The 27,499-nt window shown below is 40.1% G+C and overlaps 1 protein-coding gene across 1 annotated transcript in view; it reads right to left on the reverse strand.

Annotated features, from left to right (window-relative positions):
- Positions 1 to 27,499, reverse strand: part of LOC136881319 (ATP-binding cassette sub-family G member 1) — a 276,501-nt gene that overhangs the window by 8,422 nt on the left and 240,580 nt on the right. The window contains exons 3-10 of the mRNA XM_067154132.2: positions 26,815 to 26,932; positions 23,796 to 23,991; positions 13,016 to 13,161; positions 11,879 to 12,117; positions 8,527 to 8,637; positions 6,467 to 6,633; positions 5,967 to 6,135; positions 4,040 to 4,140 (exon numbers count right to left, since the gene is read on the reverse strand). Coding sequence (XP_067010233.2) covers positions 4,040 to 4,140; positions 5,967 to 6,135; positions 6,467 to 6,633; positions 8,527 to 8,637; positions 11,879 to 12,117; positions 13,016 to 13,161; positions 23,796 to 23,991; positions 26,815 to 26,932 — 1,247 coding nt within the window. The remainder of the gene's footprint in view (positions 1 to 4,039; positions 4,141 to 5,966; positions 6,136 to 6,466; positions 6,634 to 8,526; positions 8,638 to 11,878; positions 12,118 to 13,015; positions 13,162 to 23,795; positions 23,992 to 26,814; positions 26,933 to 27,499) is intronic.

Consider the following 27,499-nt stretch of genomic DNA (forward strand, 5'->3'; position numbering starts at 1 on the left):
ATAAATTTAGTATTGATAAGGTGGATCTCTTTCTTTCTATGACACACTATAGATATCAATATGGAACATCATGAAATTTATTAATCAAGATAATTTTATACACTCCAACATTTTTCATTTAACTAGTTTTCTAGAGTTTTTTATATAACGCAAATATTTCAGGACACAAGGCAAAACAGGGGACTTCTATGCAATTGCTGATACAATACATATGCTGCTCTGTTATTAAAATAATTTATGAACACACAATGTACATGTGATCAGTGATGTGAAAAGTACAAAGAAAAAAATAACTCAGCTGAATTACAGTTACCTGAGAAATATTACAACTACTTTACAGTCTTAAGGAAATAACTGACATCATTGTTCACATAGGGCTGGAATGATACCAAAGTTTGCAAGGAAAAGATAATACTGTAGTTGTAATAGTTCATTTACTGGTGTCTTTTTTTTTTTTTTTTTTTCCCTTAGCTATGAAACATTAAGAGGCTCCCATCACTAAGTGAGACTATAGATGATACCTTGGAACCTTCAAAATTACTTTTTTGCCCATATTTGTATTTTTGTTTAATAATTTTAAGGATCTCAAATAATTTACCACTTACTTTACAAAATAATTGGTTCTTAAAATTTTTGTTGCTAAGCCTCGTCATTTTGAGAGTAAGTACATTTTTGCATTTACTGGAAAGATGCTCTATGAGGTACTTGGAGATATACATTATGAAATTTACCAATATCAGAAAGTAATGATTCCTTTTATTTGATATTTGCAGAATCAATAACGATACTGATATGGGCTATTGGGCTTATGTCATGTCAAGAAAACTAGGTGAAACTCTTTACGTTTTGCGGAGAACTTTGCTCCGCATCTTCAGAAGAAGATCTCGACTGTTCATGAGGAAGTCTTCTACAATAATGAGGGTTTGAATTTAACACATTAACACATAAACATAACACATACTGTAACTTGGAATGAACCAACTGGTGAAGGTGAACGTACAAATTTGGAAAACACCGAAATGATGATGATGATGATGATGATGATGATGATGATATAGAAAGGACAGGGAAGAAGAGAACTACCTATGTAAATTCTTAATTGCTGGCACCACATATTACTTAATTGATAGCAGGTGTCCTTCTTGAAATTGTTAAGATTTTTATGTATTTCCACAACTTCTCGCATAATCTTAGACTTGTAGTGTTTAGTGTGGGTAAGAGTTCAAACAACTTGGAACACGACACCATGACCTGAGGACAGGGTGTGCTCAGCTATTGCTGACTTGTCTGGCTGGGTGAGCCTATATCATATCTACAAGTATGGGTTGTGAAAGCATCAATTTTAACAATAACGATGCTGGTTATTCAATATTATCACGGTATTGAAAGAACAGCTGGTGTCCTGATATCAGTTCCAATTACATCAGAACCACAATAATAATTATAGCAGAGACCTTGATTACAAACTGAGTGACTCCTGATTCTAGTGATTAAAAATCTTTGAAAGTTGTTTGATAATTTATTTATTTACTGCAAGTTTAATACTGTATGACACAGGTTGGCCAGAAACATGAACCAGTATATCAGCATTAGAGGGTTGGTCATGCTGATAAATAATTTGGAAGAAATAATTTGATATCTCGCACCATTTATCAGCTGCTGAAGTTAACCTATCAGATCACTTCGTGGGTGAATTCAAGTGGGCTTTGCAATGTAGTGTTGCTAAATCTGTACGTTGCTTAAGACCGGCATGAGAGCACTAGCCGAAGAGTAATGCTTCGCCAGGGGAGGGGTATGAATACAGACCTCTGAGCTTACAACATCGTGACAAAGCAAGTACGCTACGGTGACAATGGCTAACTCTTTTTTTTTTGCAACTTCCTTTAAGTTGCACCGACACAGATAGGTCTTATGGTGATGATGGGACAGGATAAGCCTAGGAGTAGGAAGGAAGCGGCCATGGTCTTATTTAAGGTACAGGTGAAAATGGGAAACCATGGGAAACCATCTTCAGGGGTGCCAACAGTGCGGTTCAAACCCACTATCTCCCGGATGCGAGCTCACAGCTGTGCGCTCCCAACCGCACTGGCTGAAATCAACGGTGTATTTGTGTTTGACGCTGATTTCTTGGAACGGCTCTCAAGCCGTTTATAAGTCACATGCAGATTTAGGAGCACTGCCTTGCATATCCCATTTGAATTTGCCCATGAAGCAATCTGATTAGCTAATATCAGCAGCTGATAAAATGACAACGATGCAAGATATCGAATTATATTTTTCAATATAACACTCTAACGCTCACATACACGTTTTCGACCACCTGTATAGTGGCATTATAGACTAATGAAGTACCTCGGACCACACTGGGAAAAAGACATCAGTTTTCCAGATGTTACAAGATGGCTACAATGTGTATATTATATAACTGAATTCTCACAGCAAGCATATCACCTGCAACCTGTATCTACAAATAATTGCATCCATCTGTAAATCGATAATTATCATGTTCAATAAAATTGTATAGTTGTTTTATTTGGAAACAATCAGTAGCATACAGTAGAAGTTCGATAATATGGCACGTTCGGGACCGGCCCGGTGCCGAATTACCGAAAATGCCAGACTATCGGGCAGTATCTCTTACTACGATATAGGTTAAGGCGTACAGCGAAAACAGCTGTAACACGGCATTTTGCAGTAAAATCTTTTTGTATTTTTATGTCGTAAATTTTTGACGAGCCAATATTAAATTCAGTCAACAAAATATTTCTTAAATTTTTGACGAGCCAATATTAAATTCAGTCAACAAAATATTTCTATTCTCACCTTTCTCCAGGCGTTTGATGATTTCCAGTTTCTGGTTGATAGTCACAGCTATGTGCTTACGTTTCTCTCCTGATTTGAAACTTGAAGGAGGTTTCGGTTTTGAGAACATTGTCCCTGTTTAAATACCAAGAAAACTAGCACAGGGCACTTTGATATGTATATTCATTACACTACTGCACTACGGATCCTAGATCGCAAGAAAAAAGTACTATAGCGAAAAGTGCTCGCAATCAAAACAATGAACTGAACCTGTATGTGGTGACAGGCAACAATGCCAATTGTGTCTAACAATAGCAGACGCATAGTAGACACTTCCGTGTGGTTTCGAACCGCGGCGTGCTCTTTAACTGTCACAAACGTTTAAAAAAACCATAAAAAATCCTGGATTTGTGCTGGACCATTGGGCGTTCCAGATTGTAGGATGCTCGACTAATGGAATTCTTCTGTATCTATTATAGCATAATTTTTTAAACAAAGGCAGTTCTCAATTTCCCTTTCTTTTTCCTTGAAGTTCTGCTCTGTTACTCCATGCAACACAATGAATGTTTCACAAAGAAGTTACAATTTTTCATGTGAAAGCATGTTCCAGAGCAACTGCTGGTTAAGCATTGTTCAGCTGAGTTCTTACCCCAGGTGAACTGATCTCTAACATAGTACATAATGAGGCTTTTGTGAACTAATCACAGAGTTGTTAACTAAACTCTCCCCCTGCAGGTGGGGGTGGTAGAATGCACCCAAGGTACTCTCTGCCTGTTGTAAAAGGTGACTAAAACGGCTCTGAACTGGGGAGTGTGGGATGGCGACCATGGGGCCCTTAGCTGAGTTCTGGCATTGCTTCCAACTTACTTGTGCCAGGCTCCTCACTTTCATCTATCCAGTCTGACTTTGCTTGGTCAACTCTTTTCAACACTGATGGTATTAGGTTGCGAAACCAAAGGAGTCTTTCATTTTCATGCCCTTTGTGGCACTTGTTTTCCTTTGGCCGATATCTTCATTTTTCAAAGTGTCGGATCCCTTCCTTTCTTCCTCTGGTTAGTGTTATATAGAGGATGGTTGCCTAGTTGTACTTCTTCTTAAAACAATAATCACCACAACCACCACCACCACCACCACCACCACCACCACCACCACCACCACCACCACCACCACCACCACCACCACCACCACCACCACTGTTAATTCGTTAATGCTCCTTAAGTATTGTATTGCAACATACCTGCAAAGGTATCTCAATGGAGAGGAGGGACATGAAGTACGGTCCTAATGAGTACCACCGGTTGAAGTGCTCTCTCCGTAACGTTCTCATTTCAACAGGAACTGAAACATATACAACACAAAGTTACTTCAACTCAACTCCGTTTCTGCTATCTACTGTTTTTACAGGCTGGAGAAATTACATTTCTGAGAAGTATGTTGAAGAATATAAGAGCAGATAGAGTAGAAAATGAATACACACTGAAATGCAAAATAGTGGATAGAAAATTCAATAGTTTGGACATATTTAAAATACAAATGAGAAAATAATTCCAAAAGAAAACTATGGAACTGCACCATACAGTTCGATAATAAGACTTAGACTAGGATAAGGTAATGGTGGTAAAAGAAAGATGGTAAAGGCAAACAATGATGAATGCGGTGGTGAACTTGGTGAATAAACCCAAGATTGCTATTTAACAGCATACAGACTAGAAACATGTACACTGAAAGAGAGCGAAGTTAGTAAATTGCAAGCCTGTGAAATGAAGTTTCTATGAACTAAGCTCCAAAAAACATATAAGGACCACGCAAGGAACGATGACATCATCAGAATGAAACTGGAAGTGGACTCGATAGAAGAGAAGCTAAGAACTTTGAGACTACCATGGTATGGACATGTAAAGCGAATGCCTGGCACAAGAACACCACATGCATATCTTGAAAGAAGGGTTGAAAGAAGAAGGCTAGTGATAAGACCTAGGAAGAGATGGCTACCCCAGCTGAGAGAGGATATGGAGAGAAGAGGAGGGAATTGGGAGTCAGTGGTAAGAGAGGAGGTATTTCTGGACAGACAACGATGATGAAGACTTGTTCAACACCACCCTACCTGGCATACTGGAGGGGTTTGATGATGATGATGACGACGACGACTATCTAACAGCACCGTGCACAATTCCTTTATAGGCATTGAAAAATGATTTTGGAAAGACTGATAAAAGTTATACAAAGAGCAAATTATTCTAATAACTTGTATCAACTTAAGTTTCAATTCTGTATTCCTATAAAATACCTACACATAAGTGCACAACTTTAACATTAACATGGGACCTGAGATTGTTCAACAGTAATAAAAGTGTTTTTCTCTGTATAAATCTACTCCTGGTCAGTGTTCACTGTCTGCCCCATGTTTTAGAAAAGTCTCCTCTACTGTGCCAGATCGGTAGAAGGGTAGAAGTGGGAAATACCTTCTCCCAGAATGTAAGGAACTTGGTGTGGAAGAGAGAAGTTCCTATGAAAAGTAGAGAGATAAGGTACAAGATGTAATGTTTATAGAATTTATGGTAATTTAGGTTTAAGATTATTAATAAATGTAAGCTTAATAACTAATTTACTAGATTATCTAAAATATAAAAGGTTAATGGGTTTAAAATATAATAAAGGAAGTATAGGACAGTGCATCAGGAAAAGGTTGGGGTAATCCAATAAATCCTACTTTATTGGAATCTTTACTATACCTCTATATTAACATATGCATCAGAGATTTGGACATAGACAGCAAGAGATCAGGGTAACATTCAGCCCAATGAGATGAACTACTCGAGGAGTATGGTAGGGAAGACAAGGAGAGAGAGTAACAAATGTTGAGGTCAGAAAAGAGACAAGTGTGGGAAAACTGAGTGATAGGATGGAGAATAAATTGACATGTTAGCAAGATAGAGGAGGGAAGGAGGCTAATATAGAGGCAAAAAGGGCCCAGAGCAAGATGGATAAACTCGGTCAAGAACAGTATAAGAAAAAGAAGACCGGACTGGAATCCAATTACTGAAGAGGAGCAGTGGAAGGAGAGGCAATGGTGGAGAAATGCTATCAACACCCTGAGATGGCGGGAGCTGGACATGGGGAAATGAAAATGAATAATGACAGTCAGAGAAGTAGTTTGTACTCACAAGACATAGTGACGCCCATCTTTCCTGTGTATTGCAGGAACAGGACAGTACCATACACATAAACGAAGTTGGCAAGAACAGTATTAGCTCCATATCCACAGTTCCGATAGAGGTAACCGAACAGAATTCCGATCAGTACATGAGCTGCAATACGAGCAGCTAGGAGGCTCTGAAACAAGAGGACAAAATTAAATTTATATTCCACTTGGCCAATAATAATATATATCAAGGCAAAACTAGGCTACCCATAAGGTCTCTTATATCTTGGACATGTTCTCTTTTTTAACATAAAAAAGTGTCCGGATGGATTCTTGTAAAAATAGGGAAATGTCCTCTCATTTTAGAGCCCAGTTGTCCCATATTTAATTCAGAACATTTCTGTTTGGAAATTTACTTGCAAATGATTCAGTCATGAATTCTGTTTACAAAGCTTCCTGCCCATGCCTGTACTAGAGCTATCAAGCAATCAACATGAAGAAGGAATAGTACGAGATACTTACATAATCCCGACGTAAGATGGTGAGGTTTCTGCTATACAATAATAGGAACTGCATGATGAGAGAGGTATTGGCAGCAGTCATAGATGTAGATCCTAATGTTGAGCCCTTGTCTGGTGGTGGAGGAGGGACTTCAGTATTACCCTTTGTGATCACCTGCATTTCAGTGCCTGCAATAAGAGTGAGTCAGAAGAGTAATTTAAAGCAAGTCTCCCATGCAACTGGATAGGTAAATGGTAAAATTCCAGACCTGTTCATGCAAGGTTTATAAAGGAGATGAGGATGTATGAAAGAATCAAAATTTACATGGAATTCCTTTCAGAGAAGATATGTGTTCACTGTGGACCCACCAACCCATCCCCAGAAGTACATTAACTTGCATAATCTAGAGAAGAGTAGCACACGCTATTCTCCATTGCTAGAATAGCTATTAGCATTGTTATGGGCCAACATATAATCCATATAAATGGACATTGCATCATTCCCATCATTTATGAGAATTACATTCTGTTACCAACATGTGCAAAATAAAAGTAGAAATAAATAGAACGTCAGAAGTAATGAACGAACAATGGAGACAGTTATTGGCGGGGACTTGTGACATTAAATGCGCTGCTGTTTTTATCTTCAGCCACTACACACTGACAACAAAAGTATTTGGTCATTAACTGTACGTCTACACCAATGGCTTTTTAACTTTCTGGCATGCTAAATTAATTTAGCTTTTCACCACTGGCCCACATAGAATGCGCTGCTATCACACGGCAAGATAAAAGGTAATTTAGTAGCTCCAGGCCAATCTCTGTCATGGGAACACACTCTCTCTTCTATGGCCATGGTGCATACCGGCCGCATTTCAAGAAAGGAGGTCATACCATACAACATACAACAGTCATACCATGCTTAGATGTTGGCGATGCAAGTGGTGACCCATTGCACCAACGTTGCATGAACAGGACTGGAGTAATGATGGGTAAATTAACAATTACTGGATTTGCACAGATAGGAAAAAAAAAAAAGTGTTCCCCATGAGAAATATAGGAAGATGTAAAGGTACACATAATAGGAGACATGGAATGATGGGTCAGGGTAAGAAGAGGGAGCAACAGAATTAGGAGACGAAGACAACCATGAAAACATTAAACAACAAGGACAATCTCTACATTTTCAAAGACACAGGCTCTCTCCTCATTAATTCCGGTTCTTCCATATCCATTTCTTCTCAGCTCCTCACAACCTCATTCCTTCCTATTACTCATGTTCCCTGTGAGAGCAGCTTTATGTTGGACCACAGCTGTTCACAACAGCTGGAAGATGTGGAGACTGTCCTTGTTCGTTATATGATTTCATACTTGTTCTTGTCTCCTCTTCTCACACTGATCTGTCATTGTGTTTGTTCTATCATGTATTCCTTTTCATGTTCCTATCCTTTCTATAGTGGCCCAAACTTTTCTTTATATCTCCTGTCAGCAGAGGCTTACAACTGTGCATTAATTTCTCATCAAACTGAATACTTTTACAAGTAATCATGTTCATATTGGTCTCTATTGACTATATAACTTGAGAAAAAATATATCAATAGTACATTTGAAAGAAAGATCATGAATGTAGTATGTTGATGATAATTGCAATAATTCAAAACAAAATACTGGAGCTCATTGATAAAAAGTTCATAAAGATGGCTAAATATGTATTACTAAGTTCTTTGATGAAAAGTTCTTGGTGTATTTAGTCTTAATATTATATATTTAACCATCTTGTGGTGAACTTTTTATCAATAAGCTCCAATATTTTTTTTTGAATTGTCTCGGTTATCAATACTACATTCATGATCTTTCTTTCAAATGTGTTTATGTGTTATTAATCTGATTTAAGAGTTTGTGCGCTGATGATAGCTTCAAGAGCAAAAACATGTTTGATGTTTGTTTGATAAATAGCCTTTTTAGATTATAATATTGTGTGCCTCATTAGCTCTTGAAAATTCACTTCCAAGAGACTATTCTACAAGGGAGAAGAAACTAAATGCCATACACCAGCTCATTCGTTTTAGGCAGTCAACTTACCATCCACTCCACCATTATGGCTGTTCTTTATGGCAAGAGGTTTAAGAGCATCAGCAGCCTTCACCAGGCCTTCTACATCAGCTCCATATTCTCCCATAGCCACATCCATCACTGTAAAAAAAAACAGTATAAAGAGGAAATAAATAACAGCTAACTAAAAATATAAGAAAAATCATTAACATTTTCTAATTAAGTCAAAAGGAGCTGAAGAACATTACAACAGTGATTACATTCTCCAAACTTCAAATGTAATTTGCCGTCTTCACGTTTACTTTCCACAAGAAAAGACGCTCTCCATCTTTTATTATCACATTCAAGATGTAAACAGAAACGTATATAGCAAGATTCGTCCAGGTGTACACATTTGACAGTTTTTTCCGCTTTACCGAAAATCATGAAAAGTGGACAATGTGAGTTTTGCTTCATCCCCCTCTTATAATCTCCGTCTTTACATACACTAGAGAGATGGCAGTAACCAGAAAGAAAACCTGTTAGGAATGAAATCTACTGGTGAGCTTTTTAAAATGCCACCAAATTAATTTTTATACATTGTTATTTCTAGAGTGGGAAGAAATATTGAAAATATTGTGTTGCCCTCAGAATGGAATTTAGCAGTTACAGTTTGAAAGTTTTAGGCACCAACACATTTCTTTTTGTCACCATGATGACCAAATTTATTATTTTAACCATTATGGTTTGATTTTGTTCTGTATTGACTTATATCTAATATAACACTGATAATCACTGGTAAAGATCTATATGTCTGCCTTGTCAATACTATAAAAAGCTACTTAATGTATATTGATAAAATGTCGTACATGTTTCGAGAATCTCACTTATTCTTTTCATCAATGACCAAGGGCATAGTTTTTGCCCTGGGACTCTCCATTACTCAACACCCCCCCGCCCCCCCCCCAAAAAAAACCGAAGAGTGTTCACGGATCACAGCTGTCTGCGAATTGGTCATTCCAGCTCTGGAACTTTGGACTGTTAGATCAGCAGCGTAGTACTGTTCATTAAAAGTGAGAAAATGTGTGGTTTTTCATTTGATCGAGTATTTCATATGAAAGCATTGCTTTTAATTCTGCCATTCCTACTGACGTCATTGTAATGACCTATGGTCATTTCAGTTGGGAAAACTACTAACAGTCTTTCTGAGGATGTAAACAGGTAGGTGGAGAGTGAATGTCTGTCATTATAATGAAAACATCCCAACCTGATTGTGACTGATGGTAGGCAATATAGTTGGTCCATTATTGGACATTGATGGTAGGCAAGCGGGCCTACCATTACAATGAGAATTCCCTCACCCAGTCTTCATATGAGGAAAGGTGTTTGGTGACTTCCTTGTCGCGTTTCTAGGATAACGTTAAGGGCTATGCAATTTAATACAATCTCACTCACAACGTGTACACTACCTAACCTAGAATTCTGTACACAATGTAGAATTCTGTAGCGAAGCACGGGTACATCAGCTAGTAAGTTATAATTAAAATACAAGAAATGTCATCTATATAAAATATTTAAAATTACATAACTCTAAATACAGAATTTGTCATCTGAATAAAATATTTACATAAAATAAGCATATCTTCTTAAAATTCTAATACTGTCACTAAAAAACATATGTGCATCTACAATGTCATTTTTTTTTTTCATTTCAGGTCCATCTGTTCCAAACTTCCTCCATATAATGTTGAAGATGGCACAAATACCCAGTCCTTGAGCCATAGGAGTTAACTAGTGAACATTAAAATCCCTGACCTAGCTAGGAATCAAACCTGGGACCCCTTGGATCTCAAGCCAGCATACTAACCAGTACTGAGTGGATAGAAAACCTATCACGTAGTACATATTTTACATCAAAACTTGCAGTCATGACCCCAACACAGGCCATTTCTATCTTTTGTTAGGAACTGACCATTCCAAATTCACTCCTTAGGACAAAACATTAAACAATAAGTTTTATCTGGATATTTTTACATAATTTTTGAAAGTCCACCTGTCCTAAGTGGCCCGATGCAATGAAATGCTTAACAGCACATTCTCCATGACAATGAACCAGTATATCAGTCCCTACTGGTCTCAGAATTTCTCATCGAAGATGGAAATTTTGTGCATCAACTTCTCACCTATTTTCCTGTGACTTTTACCTCTTTCCAAGAAAAAAAATATATATATCTGAAGGAATGTCATTTTGCACCAACAAATGACGTAAAAGCGGCTTCATGGGAGGTACTACTGATATATTGGGGTGGTCATAAAAGTTGGTTTTCGGTAGTATTTCCAAAAGCTTTTTCATTACTGGCATAAATTACTTTAGTTGCCCAAAAGAGACTGTTTGCAAGGTGGTCGTGCTTCGAAGTATAGCAGTACAGAACTATACACTATGACCCAAAGTTTTGGATCCTCATCATCAACATCCTAGACCATCTCCAGTTGTCACTGTGCCCTTCATTTGTGTCTATCTAGGTAGGTTTCTTTCTGCTGGATCTGCTGTCACTCCAGCCCTCATCCCTCCACACCCTGCTTGATCTGACAAGGCTACCATTTCCTAGGTCTTACCCTCAGTCTATTGCCTTCAACTATAGTTTCCAGCAGCCACTTTCCAGCAGTTTTTTGTTGTTCCAAACATTTTAGCCCAGGCTTAGATAAGGTTTCACTTAGCGAATATTTAATTTGGAACTGCTCATCTATTACTTTTTTTTTGCTAGTGGCTTTACGTCGCACCAACACAGATAGGTCTTATGGTGACGATGGGATAGGAAAGGCCTAGGAGTTGGAAGGAAGCAGCCATCACCTTAATTAAGGTACAGCCCCAACATTTGCCTTGTGTGAAAATGGGAAACCACAGAAAACCATCTTCAGGGCTGCTGACAGTGGGATTCGAACCCACTATCTCACGGATACAAGCTCACAGCCGTGCACCACTAACCACACGGCCAACTCGCCTGGTCATCTCTTACTTGATTAAGGATCGGAAGTATTTCATTTCTACTACTTGGAGTTTGCTAATACGTATATCTGCTGGTTAGAGTGCATATTTCAAGGCTGCATGTGGTTTGGAAATCCTTAAGGAAGGTTCTGAACTTGGCGGTATAAATTTAGTCCATTTTGAACTTTGCTGGTAATTTCTGGATAGCAGAGATTATTTTCTGTGATCACACTATCCGTATATCTGAAATGAGTTTTTCTCAATCTAAGGTGATGTTTATTCTCCTTCTTCGCTGACTAACCAACAGCAGCCGAAGGAAATAAATTCTCCTGCGGAAAGGGGAGGTGAAGGTGGGGTCTGTGTGATATGAGTAACTATAATATTTCTTTTCAATTTTACCATGTATACAATACTCACAAAAGTCAGCAGGATTGTGGTAAGGCGGACAGGATAGCCCTCGAACCTCCAAAAACGGCAACAGTCCCGTGATACTGCCTTGGTATATACATCTCCCATCTGCTAGGGCATACAAGTGATCAAACATCTCGAAGAGAAGAGCGCTCGGTTGATGGATGGTACATATGACAGTACGCCCCTCCTGAGCCAGTAGTTTCAACAGCGACACACACTGAGAGCAAGAAGAACTGTCGAGGCCACTGAAACACCAACAAAATATATACTGTTGACTGAACAGATACTGTTTTCTTATACAAGAACTTTCGTTTATGAATGACAAAACCGGCGAGCCCCCATGTACATATAAAATATTCCTTAGACCTGTCTTAAGATGAGATATTATTTACAATATTTACATAGTTTACAAAATAAATAGTACTGTGTGAGATATACATATATGCTTAATTTCTTATAGCTTATAGCTTGTTGAAAGAGTAATAATAATAATCGTATGGCCTCAGCTACCGTTTGCAGACATTTCGATTTGACGCCATCTGGCTGTCTGCTCGTCAATTTCGACGTTCCGGTTTACTCTGTCTGCCATCTAGCGGACCTAGAGTAAACCGGATCTCTCTTGGGCGTCTATGGCTGAGATTTAATTAATTTTGTCGGGTAAATACCAAATGTATCACCAGAGATCTTTTACATGCCGACATCGTACGACATGGAGTGTCGAATGGACTTTTTTCCGCCCTTCAAAAATCCGACTACCTCTGCCGGGTTTGAACCCGCTATCTTGGGATCCGGAGGCCGACACTCTACCACGGACCCACAGAGGCAGCTGTGAAGCTGTGGCATTACAAGTTACAAACATCTTAAAATTTAGGTTTAAGTTTGAAAAAGATTTACACAAAATGCATTATTAATCAAATCCTATATAGAAAGACAGGCACCTGAACGGGAACAGACAATACGAAATACACAGTGACAGGTCAGCATCAGAAGAGAGGAGTCACAAAAAAAGGACACAAGGATGATTGTGGTCTTCATTCAAATATATGGCCTCTCTTTTCAAGCTTTTGAATACGTCATAGCTTTGAAATTCCCAGTGCTTAGTTTAGGATTAGTGGCACGGAGATAATGTAAAGTGAAACTCACGTGGTGGGTTCATCCAAGAAGATAACAGGAGGGTTGCTGATTAGTTCCAGAGCGACAGATAGCCTCTTCTTCTGACCACCAGACAGTCTCAAAGTACGAGTGTTCTGACAAGCACTCAGGCCGAGCATGTTTAGCAACTGATCAACCTAGAACAAAATTAATTTTAAAATTAAAGAATCGACTAATTAAGGCAATTAAACCAGAAACATACATACATACATACATACATACATACATACATATGTAGGCATATTTAGGCCTAGGCAGACTAAGAGGGGGAAATACTTTTTTCTGCCTAGGGGCACTAAGTAGCTAAATTTGCCCATACATACATACTGTTTCCCTCTGTCTCTCTTACACTCTCATCAATGAGTGCATTATTATTCCTCTAAGTGACCTATCTTCTTCTGACTGCTTCGTATGACCCCCCCCCCCCCCCCCCACCAATTAAGTCAATGCACTTACCCAATATCACCCAACCTGTTCATTCCTAATTCAGTGTTTACCTCTTCACTGTGAATATCCTCCTGCTATCATTCCCACATGCAGTGTTGCCAACTTTTATTTTCAAGATCCGCTAAATACTACTAAAAATCTGCTAAAACTCCGCCAAGAAATCCGATCTCAAATAATGAACAATAAAAATGAGCAATAATAATAATAATAATAATAATAATAATAATAATAATAATAATAATAATAATAATAATAATAATAATTGTACCGGGCGGTACACCTCTACACCGTTTATTTAAAAATTGCGCCAGTTGAAACTCCTCTTCTGGAGGAAGGTTGAACTTTATCTATTCTATTAATTCTCTACTTTCTCAGAAGATGTCACCACGTGGAAAATTTTGAGTTTTTGAACTGTGTCACTTTTGATGTGTTTTTGTTTCGCTTGAAGTAAGAAGTGTGAACTTTCTCTTCTAGAGGACACTACTGAAGATCAACAATAGTGCGACCTAGTGCGGAGTTAAAGAACTATTTTGTTGGAGAAATTTTTATTTCAAAAGTTTGGGTTTTGTTAAATTTCTTTCTGTTATTGTTTAAGTTGGCTGTATACCCCTCTTTTTCCCCTTGTTTTAGATTTATCCAATCACGAATTTCTTAAATTAATTTCTATCCAATCAGATGTATCTTCCCCCAACTTGAATATGTTGCTGGGGCCTATCCAATAAAAACATTGTGGGCGGGTGTTTTCTTTCCCCTAACGCCTAGAAACTTCCGCGAGAGTATTTAAACTGCTGATTTTAGGGTCTCGGGGCCACTTTTGTTCCATCTCTCAGTGTGTAAAGTACATAGCAGGAGGCGGGAAGCGCCTCTTTCTTCACCAGCTGTTCAACTTCAGGTAATGGCCTCTTAATAACATCTTTTCTAGCTAGAGTTGGCAGTTTAACTCTCGCGGCGGGTTCTAGGTCTTCCACCATGTAACTTTCCTTTCAAATGTAAAAGCAACTGGTATCTATTCTATCTTTCAAACTACATATCGGGATAGAGAGTGCTTATCCCTCTCGAGCTCCCACTCACATTGTTTTGAGGTGAACTTATTTTTCGCAACCTATTCTTCAGTAATGTAATGTAAGTTTGTGTTTTCTTAAGTCACCTCAGTAGTATGGGATTAGCCCTTGCATCAGCGGCCTAAGAGCCAACGTAGGTCTTAGAAACAAAGTGTATTAAGGAGTGCAAGTTCGCCTCCTCTCAAATTGTGATTTTAGAGGTCACGTAATTAACCTTCTTTTCATTTATTAGACCTCAGTAGATTGGGTATTTCTCCCCTGTGTTTTGGTCCGTTGAGGACAACTTGAAGGTGGAGTTTGGTGTAGCCTTTGAGAGGCTTAAATTTTGAGAGCGTGGGGTTCTTTTGAAAATCGAGTGTCATATGCCTCGTGGAGGCTTTTTAGTGTAATTTGGAGCAAGGGCTCCGAGGTATGAATGGGGTTTTCTGCCCCTCTGTTGGAACTAGTGTCTTTGAGGTAAAACTGGGCTGATTGCCCAAGCATTGTGTTTTCGGGGCTCGAAGCCCAAATCCTGTAAATATTGTGACTCCCCGTCGATTTGCTACATTGTACCTGCCATGCTTGTTATATCTTTGTTTTGAAAAGAAAATATAACCTTGTTAAATTTTGAAATTAATTTCTCTTTAGTAGCTTGAGATCCATTCACCACCCAGCACCTTCTTTCACGCCTACCTACCACAAAAACACGGTAACAAGTGGTAGCAGAGCGTGGTTGAATGGGTCTCAGTTTAGCCCCTTTTGTCGGCTAAACATTGCTTTGATTCGGACTCTAACAATTGTCTCAGCTGCTGGAATTTTTTTGAGTTTTTCAAAATTGTTCTGTCATCATGCCCGGCCCTCGCGATGTTCTCCTCCTTAACTATTTGCGCAAAGAGGAGTTGATATACGAGTTAACTATCAGAAATGTGCAATCTGGAGGCACGGTTGCAATCGACACCAACAAGCTTAGAGAGTCCCTTGATTTGCCCATTTCCATCCCCAATTTGGGAGAGAAAGAAATTGATGATTCTCTTTCCACGATCGTCGAGAATATTACTGGGCTAGCTTCCGTAGTTAGTTTTTTTGATGAAAATGATCCGTCTCCTAACCAAATTAAGCGTGTGCAAGGCAGATTATATCACTTTGCAAATAGAGTTAATGATCTGTTGTCTCTAAAGGTGAATGACGTTCAGAGGAAGGACGCTAATACGCTCCTTGAAACTATTTCTGAATTGTCTAATAAGGTCACTCAATTGCTAACCGGCGAAGTTCCTCCCAAAACTGATCCACCCGCCACGGTGAATGTAGGTAACGAGGAAGAGCCTCCTCAGGGAGAAGTCAATAGGAAAACCATAACTGCTCAAACTATCTCTGCCCCATTAGACAGCGGGTCTGAACGCCGTGCATCATTGAGTAACATCCGTTCTGATTTAACTTCGTTGCCATTGAAACCTTTACCTACTATGTCACCTGGGTTTAGCAGCTTGCCTCATCCATTGGCAATGTTGCTAAGAGGTATCTCTAAGTTTTCTGTCAACACCACTAGTGATGTAATTTCATTTTTAAGATTTCTAGTGGAATTTCAGGATCATGCTCTTGTTTTTTCTCTTTTGCCATGTCAAATCTTGCAAATTATCTATCCGTATGCTATTGGTATTCTCTCTGATAAAATCGTAAGAGCCATTGCCGAGCAATCATCTATTGAGGATTTCCATGCCCATTTGCTAGCTAACTTTATCCCGGCTAGGGCCAGGTCCTCCCTGATTCAGAAGTACTATTATCGTGTACAGCGTTTAGATGAAAACTTGGCTGATTTCATACAGGACATTAAGTTTTATACTAGGGTGTTTGCTCTTCACTTCCCTGAGGATCAAATTGTACAGGCTATTGTAGAAGGTATTTCGCCATCCTACAGGTCATATTTGTGTTTCGCGGCGTGCCCGCAAACCTTCTCTGAACTGGAAGCATTAGCCGTCTCTGCGGAAGGAGTTAGGTATGCCGATTCCTTGCGCGTGGCAAAAGAACCCCCGCCTTCTGTTAGTAACACTCGGCCTCCACCTCGCCGACCAGTCAATCCCCGTAAATGTTATGCGTGCGGGTCGCCTGACCATTTGCGCAACAAGTGTCCACTGATCAAGTCAAGTGGGACAAGGAATGGAGCAGGGTCATCACAAGGCTGTTTTAAGTGTGGGGCCTTCTCACATATCGCCAAGAATTGCCCAAACTCCAATAGCACCCCCTCCTGCTCAACTTCTGGTGCAAATTCCACCTATGCCAATAATAAAAAGTGACTAACGGCTTCGGCTGAGTCGACTAATTCTGCTTTCCAAGGCTCAGCCCCGGGCAAAAAGGTCAAGAATTCAGGGAATGAGCAATCTTCAAATTCATTTTTTGAATGCCCCAGAGAGTGTCTTAGGATTGCGGCGGATACCCCCGCACCTGTTCCTTTTCTTAAGATTGAGTTAAATAACGAGCCTATAACAGCTCTCTTAGATTCAGGCAGTGTTTGTTCAATTATTTCGGCTGAATGGTATTCTAAATTGAAATCTGTTTGTAAACTCCCTAACTATGACTCATCTCCTGTTAAATATGTTTCGGCTAATTCATCTCCATTAGAAATTCTAGGTTCCTTACATGTCAAAATTCGTGTTTTTAAATTTACATGGAAATTCAAATTGTTTGTGGCCAAGCATTTGTCTTGCCCCATCATACTGGGAGCGGACTTCCTGTCTCACACTGGTCTTGTGCTCGATCTTCAGAGTAAGTCGTGCACATTCAAATTTGCCTCTAATTGTAAAATCCCTCTATTAAAGTGTAATTCTGCATCATGTTCATCTATTTCGCCTACCCAGGATGAGATGTTGTTAGACCTTAGACATCTACCTGAGGAGCAGGCTGATAGTATTCGCAAATTGTGTCAGTCGTTTCCTGAGGTGTTCTCTGATACTCTTGGTGTTACTGACCTTATTGAATACAAAATTGAGGTCACGGATTCGATTCCTGTTCGCTTTCCACCGTATAGGCTATCTCCACCTAAAATGAAGGCTCTGAAAGAAATCATCGATCAGATGTTGAAAGATGGTATTATTAGGCCCTCTAAGTCAGCGTATTCTTCGCCTATTTTTCTAGTCCCGAAACCCCAAGGAGGCTTCAGGCCTGTCATTGATTACAGGGCTCTCAATCGGAAGGTGGTGTTGCAATCTGTGCCCCTTCCTGACCTTCATTCTTGTTTTTCATGGTTTCGTAAGGCCAAGTTCTTCACTATCTTGGACTTGAATCAGGCCTATAATCAAATTCCCCTTGCCGAAGAGTCTAAACACCTTACAGCGTTTGCCACGGACTGGAATTTATATGAATACAACCGCGTGCCTTTCGGGCTCCCCACGGGGGCAGCTGTGCTTACTAGGCTACTAGATAGGGTCTTCTCCGACATCAAATTCGAGTACTTATATCACTATTTAGATGATGTTGTCGTATTTTCAGAGACTTTTGAAGAACATCTAGATCATTTGCGAGAAGTTCTCGATCGCCTTCGTAAGGCTGGGTTAACTGTTAAGTTGTCCAAGGTTGCCTTTGCTAAGCCCTCTATGTCTTTCCTAGGGCATATTGTGTCACCTGATGGTGTAGCAGTCGATCATTCTAGAACACAGGCCATCCGTGATTTTAAACCTCCCAAGGACATTAAAGGTATCGCCAGGTTCATTGGTATGGTGAATTTCTTCAGAAAGTTCATTCCTAACTTTGCTAATAGAGCGGCGCCCTTAAACCTTCTTCGTAGGAAAGGCATCAAATTCGAGTGGGGACCTTCTCAACAAGCCGCTTTTGAAGACCTTAAATTAGCACTTTGTAATGCCCCTGTACTTGCTATGCCTGATTTCTCGAAGAAATTCATCGTCCAAACCGACGCGTCGTCGTCAGCGGTAGCTGCAGTCCTTCTTCAAGAGACTGAACTAGGGAGGCGACCTATCGCCTATGCCTCTAGGACCTTGTCGGCTCAAGAAGCCAAGTATTCCATCTATGAGCTCGAAGGTTTGGCAGTCTTATTCGCCTTAGAAAAGTTCCGTCTCTATCTGGAACACGTCAAATTCGACCTGGAGACAGATAATCAAGCATTAAGCTGGGTCTTAGGTAGGCCGCGTCGTACTGGTCGTATAGCCCGCTGGGCTATTCGTATTTCCGCCTTCCAGTTTGAGGTTAGACATATCAGAGGTACCGAAAATGTTGTTGCTGATGGACTCAGCCGTATGTTTCATAACGACGTCGAGACCCACGAAACGGTCGACAGTTCATCACCTCCCGAGTCCATACTATCTGGTGTTAATGCCATCTTAACAGATGCTCCCATGCTTTTTAGGGATATTGAGAAATACCAACGTGAAGATCCGACGCTGGCTCCGATAATGGAAACCCTTTCTTCTGGGGAACATGTTGTCCCTTATGTTCTGAGGAATGGTGTTCTATGTTGCCCATCGAGGCATGATAGGATGATGAAAGTTGTCGTTCCAGCTGTTCTTGTACCTATGATCTTCAAGTATTATCATGAGACCCCATTAGGAGGGCATCTTGGAATCTTTAAAACTCGTGAGAAGATTCGTGAAATGTTCATCTGGAAAGGTATGGACGGTGAAATCCGTGAACTTGTAAAAGCTTGTAAATCTTGTTTGCTCAGTAAACCCACCATGTCCACCAAGGTAGGCCTTTTGTCTTCGCATCAAGCGTCGCGCCCCATGGAACGTCTGTATATCGATTATGTGGGACCCTTCCCCCAGTCAAAGGGCAATGCTAACAAGTTTATCTTTGTGTGCGTAGATGGCTTTACTAGATTTTCTTGGTTATTTCCGACTAAGCTGGCTACCGCTCAGTCCACTATTACTTGCCTAAATTCTATTTTTGCTTCTTTTGGTCCGTGTCAATATATTGTATCTGATAATGCTAAGGCTTTTACATCTAATTTATTTCGTAAATTCTGTTTTGACTTGTCCATCTCTCATGTAACTACATCTGCTTATTACCCTCAACCATCTCTGGCTGAACGGGTTAACCGTAATCTCAGGTCCGCACTTATTGCATATCATCATGAAGATCATTCTAGGTGGGACACGTCCCTGCATTGGTTAGCTTTTGCTTTGAATTCGGCGGTTCATGAATCTCACAAATTTACTCCAGCTTCTTTGATGTTTAAGTTCGTTCCCAACACGCCGCTCTCTAACCTCTGGTCTCTGAATGACATTCTGCCCGAGACAATAGATCCGGACAACATTAAAGATCTTTGGAAGAAGGCTAAAGCTAATCTTAAAGTATCTCATGAAAAGGTTAGGGAAAGGTATGATCGTGGACGGAGACCCACCCCTTTGAAGGTAGGCGACCAGGTTATGGTCAAGAATTTTGTTCCCGCGGGCAAGCTTGCCCCCAGGTTCCATGGGCCATGCATCATTCTCGATTTTCTCACACCGGTTACATTGTTACTAAGCAATCCAGCCACCGAGAGGATATTTAGGGTTCACCTGTCCCAGGTGAAACCGGTGTAATTTCTGTGTTAACTTGCTTCATATTATTTTGAAAGGATATGAAGGTTATATTTTTTTTTGAGTTTCACTTTTAAGGCATTCTGCCCCTTCTGTAATATTTTGGTTTTAGATGTAAGCCTTATGTAAAACCTGCCCCGACCCGTTAAACTGCCATCCTGTTCTTGCCACGGCCATTACCACGCTCCCGTCTCCTGCTCCACCTTACACTGTGGCTTCATAATAGTAAATGCCATGGATATCTACACGCCGCTGGCCCCTCAACCTCTCCACAAGCCTGTACCCTCAAAGAAAATGATTGTCCAACACAATTCTGCCGCCTAGCTTTAATGTTTCAGCGCCCCCGCAGCCGCGCAGCGCCGTGCAGCGACTGGGGAGGGGGATGGGCCCCCTCCTCTCCAGCGAGGACGACATGTGCACGGCGAGCCGGAGCTCACCTCCCGGCCAAGGCTGATGTGCGGCGCACGACCTGCTACACGCCCGCAGCCTGTATCTGTTCACCGCGGGCGCGGCGTACTTCAACACCTCTGCTCCCCTCATAGTGCGGGCGAGCGGTATCTCAGGGTACTTGAGGGGTCCGAGCGGCCTCCGTTGGACGCAAGCTGCAGCGGCCGGTCTGGCCATTCAACTTAGCCTACATCAACTACATAGACATTTCTGTTCAACCTTAATTCCGCTTCATGGGAATTCAACAGCAATATTTGGTGGACATTGCAAATTTTTCCTTCAATTTCAAGTATTAAATGTTTATCTTCAGAAATTCAACTTTTACAAACATAAAGACTTTCATTCACCTGCAACAACAACATTTTGAAACTGAATTAAGAAATCTTGTAAATGCTTCTGCTATCTATCTTCGTATCAACATCATTACTTGGACTTTGTTTCAAACTGATTTCATGTGTCACCCCTGGAGGAACTTTTGGGGGGGGAGGTCTGTACCGGGCGGTACACCTCTACACCGTTTATTTAAAAATTGCGCCAGTTGAAACTCCTCTTCTGGAGGAAGGTTGAACTTTATCTATTCTATTAATTCTCTACTTTCTCAGAAGATGTCACCACGTGGAAAATTTTGAGTTTTTGAACTGTGTCACTTTTGATGTGTTTTTGTTTCGCTTGAAGTAAGAAGTGTGAACTTTCTCTTCTAGAGGACACTACTGAAGATCAACAATAGTGCGACCTAGTGCGGAGTTAAAGAACTATTTTGTTGGAGAAATTTTTATTTCAAAAGTTTGGGTTTTGTTAAATTTCTTTCTGTTATTGTTTAAGTTGGCTGTATACCCCTCTTTTTCCCCTTGTTTTAGATTTATCCAATCACGAATTTCTTAAATTAATTTCTATCCAATCAGATGTATCTTCCCCCAACTTGAATATGTTGCTGGGGCCTATCCAATAAAAACATTGTGGGCGGGTGTTTTCTTTCCCCTAACGCCTAGAAACTTCCGCGAGAGTATTTAAACTGCTGATTTTAGGGTCTCGGGGCCACTTTTGTTCCATCTCTCAGTGTGTAAAGTACATAGCAGGAGGCGGGAAGCGCCTCTTTCTTCACCAGCTGTTCAACTTCAGGTAATGGCCTCTTAATAACATCTTTTCTAGCTAGAGTTGGCAGTTTAACTCTCGCGGCGGGTTCTAGGTCTTCCACCATGTAACTTTCCTTTCAAATGTAAAAGCAACTGGTATCTATTCTATCTTTCAAACTACATATCGGGATAGAGAGTGCTTATCCCTCTCGAGCTCCCACTCACATTGTTTTGAGGTGAACTTATTTTTCGCAACCTATTCTTCAGTAATGTAATGTAAGTTTGTGTTTTCTTAAGTCACCTCAGTAGTATGGGATTAGCCCTTGCATCAGCGGCCTAAGAGCCAACGTAGGTCTTAGAAACAAAGTGTATTAAGGAGTGCAAGTTCGCCTCCTCTCAAATTGTGATTTTAGAGGTCACGTAATTAACCTTCTTTTCATTTATTAGACCTCAGTAGATTGGGTATTTCTCCCCTGTGTTTTGGTCCGTTGAGGACAACTTGAAGGTGGAGTTTGGTGTAGCCTTTGAGAGGCTTAAATTTTGAGAGCGTGGGGTTCTTTTGAAAATCGAGTGTCATATGCCTCGTGGAGGCTTTTTAGTGTAATTTGGAGCAAGGGCTCCGAGGTATGAATGGGGTTTTCTGCCCCTCTGTTGGAACTAGTGTCTTTGAGGTAAAACTGGGCTGATTGCCCAAGCATTGTGTTTTCGGGGCTCGAAGCCCAAATCCTGTAAATATTGTGACTCCCCGTCGATTTGCTACATTGTACCTGCCATGCTTGTTATATCTTTGTTTTGAAAAGAAAATATAACCTTGTTAAATTTTGAAATTAATTTCTCTTTAGTAGCTTGAGATCCATTCACCACCCAGCACCTTCTTTCACGCCTACCTACCACAAAAACACGGTAACAATAATAATAATAATAATAATAATAATAATAATAATAATAAATGTCTACGCTCATCTGATCTGTGAGTTTCACTGGCATTAACCCCCTGTCTGCGAGCCGGCGAGCTAAAACTTGTAGGCGTTTTAGTGCCGGCTGAAAACTAGGTGAATCCCCTACCTCAAGGGCCACACACACAACAGACCACTTCCAAGGTAACTAGAATAAAGGCCACTTCATTAACCGGTCTTCCTTCATAGCATAAATATAAATGCTACTCTCTCACAGTTTCATTATCTGTCGTCATTCATCAAGTAAGAGATAAGTACCCTTTCCCCACGCATTACAAATTTATGATGCCATGATCTCATAATATCAAATCCAAATAACATGTTTTCCTCATGTGACTGCTAGCTCCTGACAAGAAATACGGAATAGTTCGGAGACAGACTGGAGTACAAAATTTTTAAAATGTAAAATGGATAAAACACTAAATTCCGCTATAATAAATCTATAATTCCGCCAAAAACATCTGCTGTCCGCTAAATGATATATTTCTCCGTCGACAGTCTTCTAATTCCGCCAAATTTAGTGGAAAATCCGCGAAGTTGGCAACACTGCCCACATGTTTGTACCAGTACTAACTCTTGCAAACTTTATGCCTGCTATTTCCAGCTTATGATGTCATCCCAAGTCTACCAACTTTCACCTTCATACAGTGAGGTGGGATGGAAACAGAGCAATGTAAGGGTAATTTTGAGTAGTGTCTATATATAGATACTGTCCTTCTGATCAAATAATTTATATACATTTGAGAATCCTTTCAACAAGGTATCTATACATCAAACAAACTAGACCGAGTTGTTACTGACTAATTACCTCAATTTTTAATAAATGTGGTGAATAAAGATGCGACAAACTCATTCTGAAAATTACATGTCAACATCAGATAAAAAAGAAAGCACTTACAGTACTCAGTAAAAAAAAACAAAAAAAAAAAAAAAAAAAAGGAAAACATGTAAATCTTAAAACTATATGTCATGGGCGCCCATACCCGGGGGGCAAGGTGCCCCCCCACCCCCTCCCTAGCTCTCAGGGAAAGGCAAAAATCTAGTCTAGTCAGGTGTTTTCCTTTCAAGAAAATGATTTAAAAGTCAGTATTACGTAGAATCGGTAGTACCGTTCCCCACCAACAGGCAGGGAACACCGTGGGTTATTCTACCACAGAATACAAGTCGCCATTTATCTTCCAAAATATTAAAAATACTACGTACCCCCAGGTCTGCCCCCCCCCCCCCCCCCCCCCTACAAAGTGCCATATGGGCGCTGATGCTATATGTTTTGACTGAATTACCTGCTGTGCTCGTTCTTCTTTGCAGGCATTACCCAGTTTGAGATGGGCGGCCAGTGTCATGGCCTCCAGTGGGGTGAGAGCATTCCTCAAACGATCATCCTGTTGAATGTAGCAGGACAAAGAGGCTAATCTCTGTCTGTTGGCTTTGGTGCGCACGCGTCCATTCAGAGACACCTGTCCTGTGCAGCCACGCAATCTGTGCAATAAACACAGACTTAAGTAATACAGAGACCCTCAAATACCATGACAGTACCACAGAAAATATAGTGAAATATTCAATAACATCATAGGAAATTCAACAAAGTAGAGTAGGGGAGAATTATGATTCAAAATTACATTTCAACTTTAGATCTCTCTGAAGATCAAGGGTGTTCTAAAGATATGTCAATTTACGGTATATAAACCCAGTTTCGTCTGGTTATTTTATGAGCCCTATCCTCTGGTCCCCTCCATATGGTCAGATAAAATTCTGTTAATTATATTTTTTTAAATCTGTAATTGTTAATTGTATTTTGGTGGTTACAAGTTGCTTTACGTCAGACCGACACAGATAGCTCTTATGGCAACGATGTGAGAGGTAAGGAATAGGGGTGGGAAGGAAGTGGCTGTGGCCTTAATTAAGGTACTGTACATCCCCGGCATTTGCCTGATGTGAAAATGGGAAACCACAAAAAGCCATCTTCAGCGCTGCCGACAGTGGCGCTCGAATCCACTATCTCCCGAATACCAGATAGTACCGCACTTCAGCGACTGCAGCCATCGAGCTCGATGCAGTTTGATGGTAGACTTTGTAGGTTTCCTGCGACAATTCCATACCTAACCGAAAGTTTGTCTTGAGAAAAAGAGATTTTATGTTTTGAGGATCTCAAATGCTTATGTATATTTGCACATTTCAGTATTTCAGTAAAACAAGAACTGTTGAAAAGACTATCAACGGGATAGGAACAGGGAACTCTGTTATAATTTGTTTCTAACCTCAAATACCTTGGAAGTATCATTTCAAAAGATAACACAATAAAACAAAAAATACTTAACAGGATGCAAAAAGCTTCTCAATTCTGTTTGCAAGTGAGAAATCTACCGTGGGAAGATAAAATATGGTGCCCTAGAAAGCAAAATTGACCATGTTTCATTCCTGCTTCATTCCAATTCTCACCTATGGACTATAAGCAGCTACCCTACACAACAAGGCTAATGGTAAAATCCAGTCAAGAGAAAGGAAATTCATCAGAACAATGAACCAAAAGTCCAGGAAAGACAAGATTGGAAATGAAGCAAAGAGGAAGGAAGGATGGCATCAAAACACCTGTTACTGAGCTTTTAGGAAGATGCGGGCTACAATGGTTTGGACCTATAATGAGGATAAGTCAGAAAGAGAACAGCAAGGAATTACTTTGACAGCGAAGTGAGAGGGAAGAGGCCAATAGGAAGACCAAGGAAGCGATGGACAGACACAGTGAAATTGGAGGTCAGCAAGAGGAATGTCAAGTGGAAGAACATAGAGCAACAGAAACTATATTCTGACAGGAAGAAGTGGCGAGTACTTGTACCTCACACCCAGGAAATTGAATCTGGAAATGATGATGTTGATGATGATCTTCAAGACAGCCAACACATCAAGAGAATGAAGTAAGCCATCAGATTGTAAATCAAGGTAACATACAATTAATACACAAGGTAGCTTCAAGAAATAAAATAACAAGAGCTCACACAGAGAAATTTTACTTTACAAGCAGATATAAGGATACACAGTAGAAGGGTACAATTCACCATAATCATCAATGTTGTCCAAGCACTTGTTCCAACAGTACACTGAGGCACCGATGACTGCATGGCAGAAATATGCATCAAGTTCCTGAAGCTGTGTCGTGATGGGATGTCGAACGGCCATGTTCTCGTTGAATTGCTTATTACATAGGTGAATAATAATAATAATAATAATAATAATAATAATAATAATAATAATAATAATAATAATAATAATAATAATAATAATAATAATAATAATAATAATAATAATGTTATTGGGTTTGTGTCCCAGTAACTACATTTACGGTTTTCGAAGACACCAAGGTGTCCGAATTTATTCCCATAGGAGTTCTTTTATGTGCCAGTAAATCTACCGACATGAGGCTGACATATTTGAGCACCTTCAGATACCACTGAACTGAGCCAGGATCGAACCTGCCAAGTTGGGGTCAGAAGGCCAGTGCCTGAACTGTTTGAACCACTCAGCCTGGCACACATGTGCTTTTTCAATGGTCCAAAGAAATGGAAATCACTGGAAGCCAGGTCGGAGGTGTAGGGAGGATGGTCCAGTACCTCTAACCATAAGTGGCTTAACAATTCACGCATGCTTTTTGCTGCATGGTCTGGCATCGTTGTGCAGCAACATGATGCCTGCTAAGAGGAGTCCAGGTTGTTTTCTGTGAATTACTTCAGTGTATCACATAACTGGCACACTCCCCTGGTGAGGAAATCAACCATCTGGACCATCCTCCATATAGCCCTGACCTGGCACCCTGCGATTTCCATCTCTTCGGACTGTTGAAGGAGCACCAGGGTGGTAAGCCATTCAACGAAAATACGGCCATTCAGCAAGCCATCATGATATGGCTTCAAGGGACTGGATTTGTTCAATGCCTTGTTGTACCAATAGAAAAAGTGCTTGGACAAGAATGGAGACTACGATTAATAGTAATACATAGTAGTCCCCTACTATTGTGTGTCCTTATATCTGCCAGTAAAATTAATTTTCTATCTGCAAGCTCTTGTTACGTTACTTTTAGAAGCGCATTTGTATTAATTAATTATTCCTTAATGGACCCATAATAGGGAAAGCTCAGCATCAAAACAAACTTTCCACCCATGCACCCACCCACTCACTCACTCACTCACGCATCATTCATGGACCCTAAGCTGCGACCTCAAAAGAACAGTATGTTCAGTTATGGACCCACAATGATAATCTGTCCCAATACAAACTATTCTACTCGCTATGTTAACACACTGTACCTACGTGTATCCAGCGAGAACATTCAGTAGTGTTGATTTGCCGGCCCCCGATGGGCCCATAATGGCAGTGAGCTCGCCAGCTCTGAAGTGGCCTGAAATCTCATGGAGGATTTCTTTCTTTTCTGAAAAAGGAAAAACAAAAGATCATCATTAGTTATTGCATTACAATACTATGCTGTGTAGTTATTATCCCACAGTGAGAGCTACATGCCATAATGGAAAATGTGAATATGAGAAGATTAAAGTGTCCATTTATTAGGTATTAATATGGCTGTTTCTGATAAAGAAACATTTTGCAAAGGTTCTTCCATGTAAAGAGGAAATTTTCCTTCATTTCTGAATGTATGAACACATAAAATTTGTTTATACTCAGGAGTGGTTTTGTTTATTTTTTAGACCATTTTTACTAGAAGAACAATAGTCTATTAGTCACATAAAATTTGATAAGCCCAACATACATGATTGGATAAGGAGATCAGCAGAAGGGTACAAGCTGGAAATACGTTCTACCAGAATGTAAATAACCTGGTGTGGAACAGAGAAGTTCAATCAATCAATCAATCAATCAATCAATCAATCAATCAATCAATCAATCAATCAATCAATCAATCAATCAATCAATCAATCAATCAATCAGTCTTGCTTATATGCTTGTTGTTTAAAGGGGCCTAACATCGAGGTCATCGGCC

The sequence above is a fragment of the Anabrus simplex genome, chromosome 9, assembly GCF_040414725.1.
Source record: "Anabrus simplex isolate iqAnaSimp1 chromosome 9, ASM4041472v1, whole genome shotgun sequence".
Lineage (NCBI taxonomy): Eukaryota > Metazoa > Arthropoda > Insecta > Orthoptera > Tettigoniidae > Anabrus > Anabrus simplex.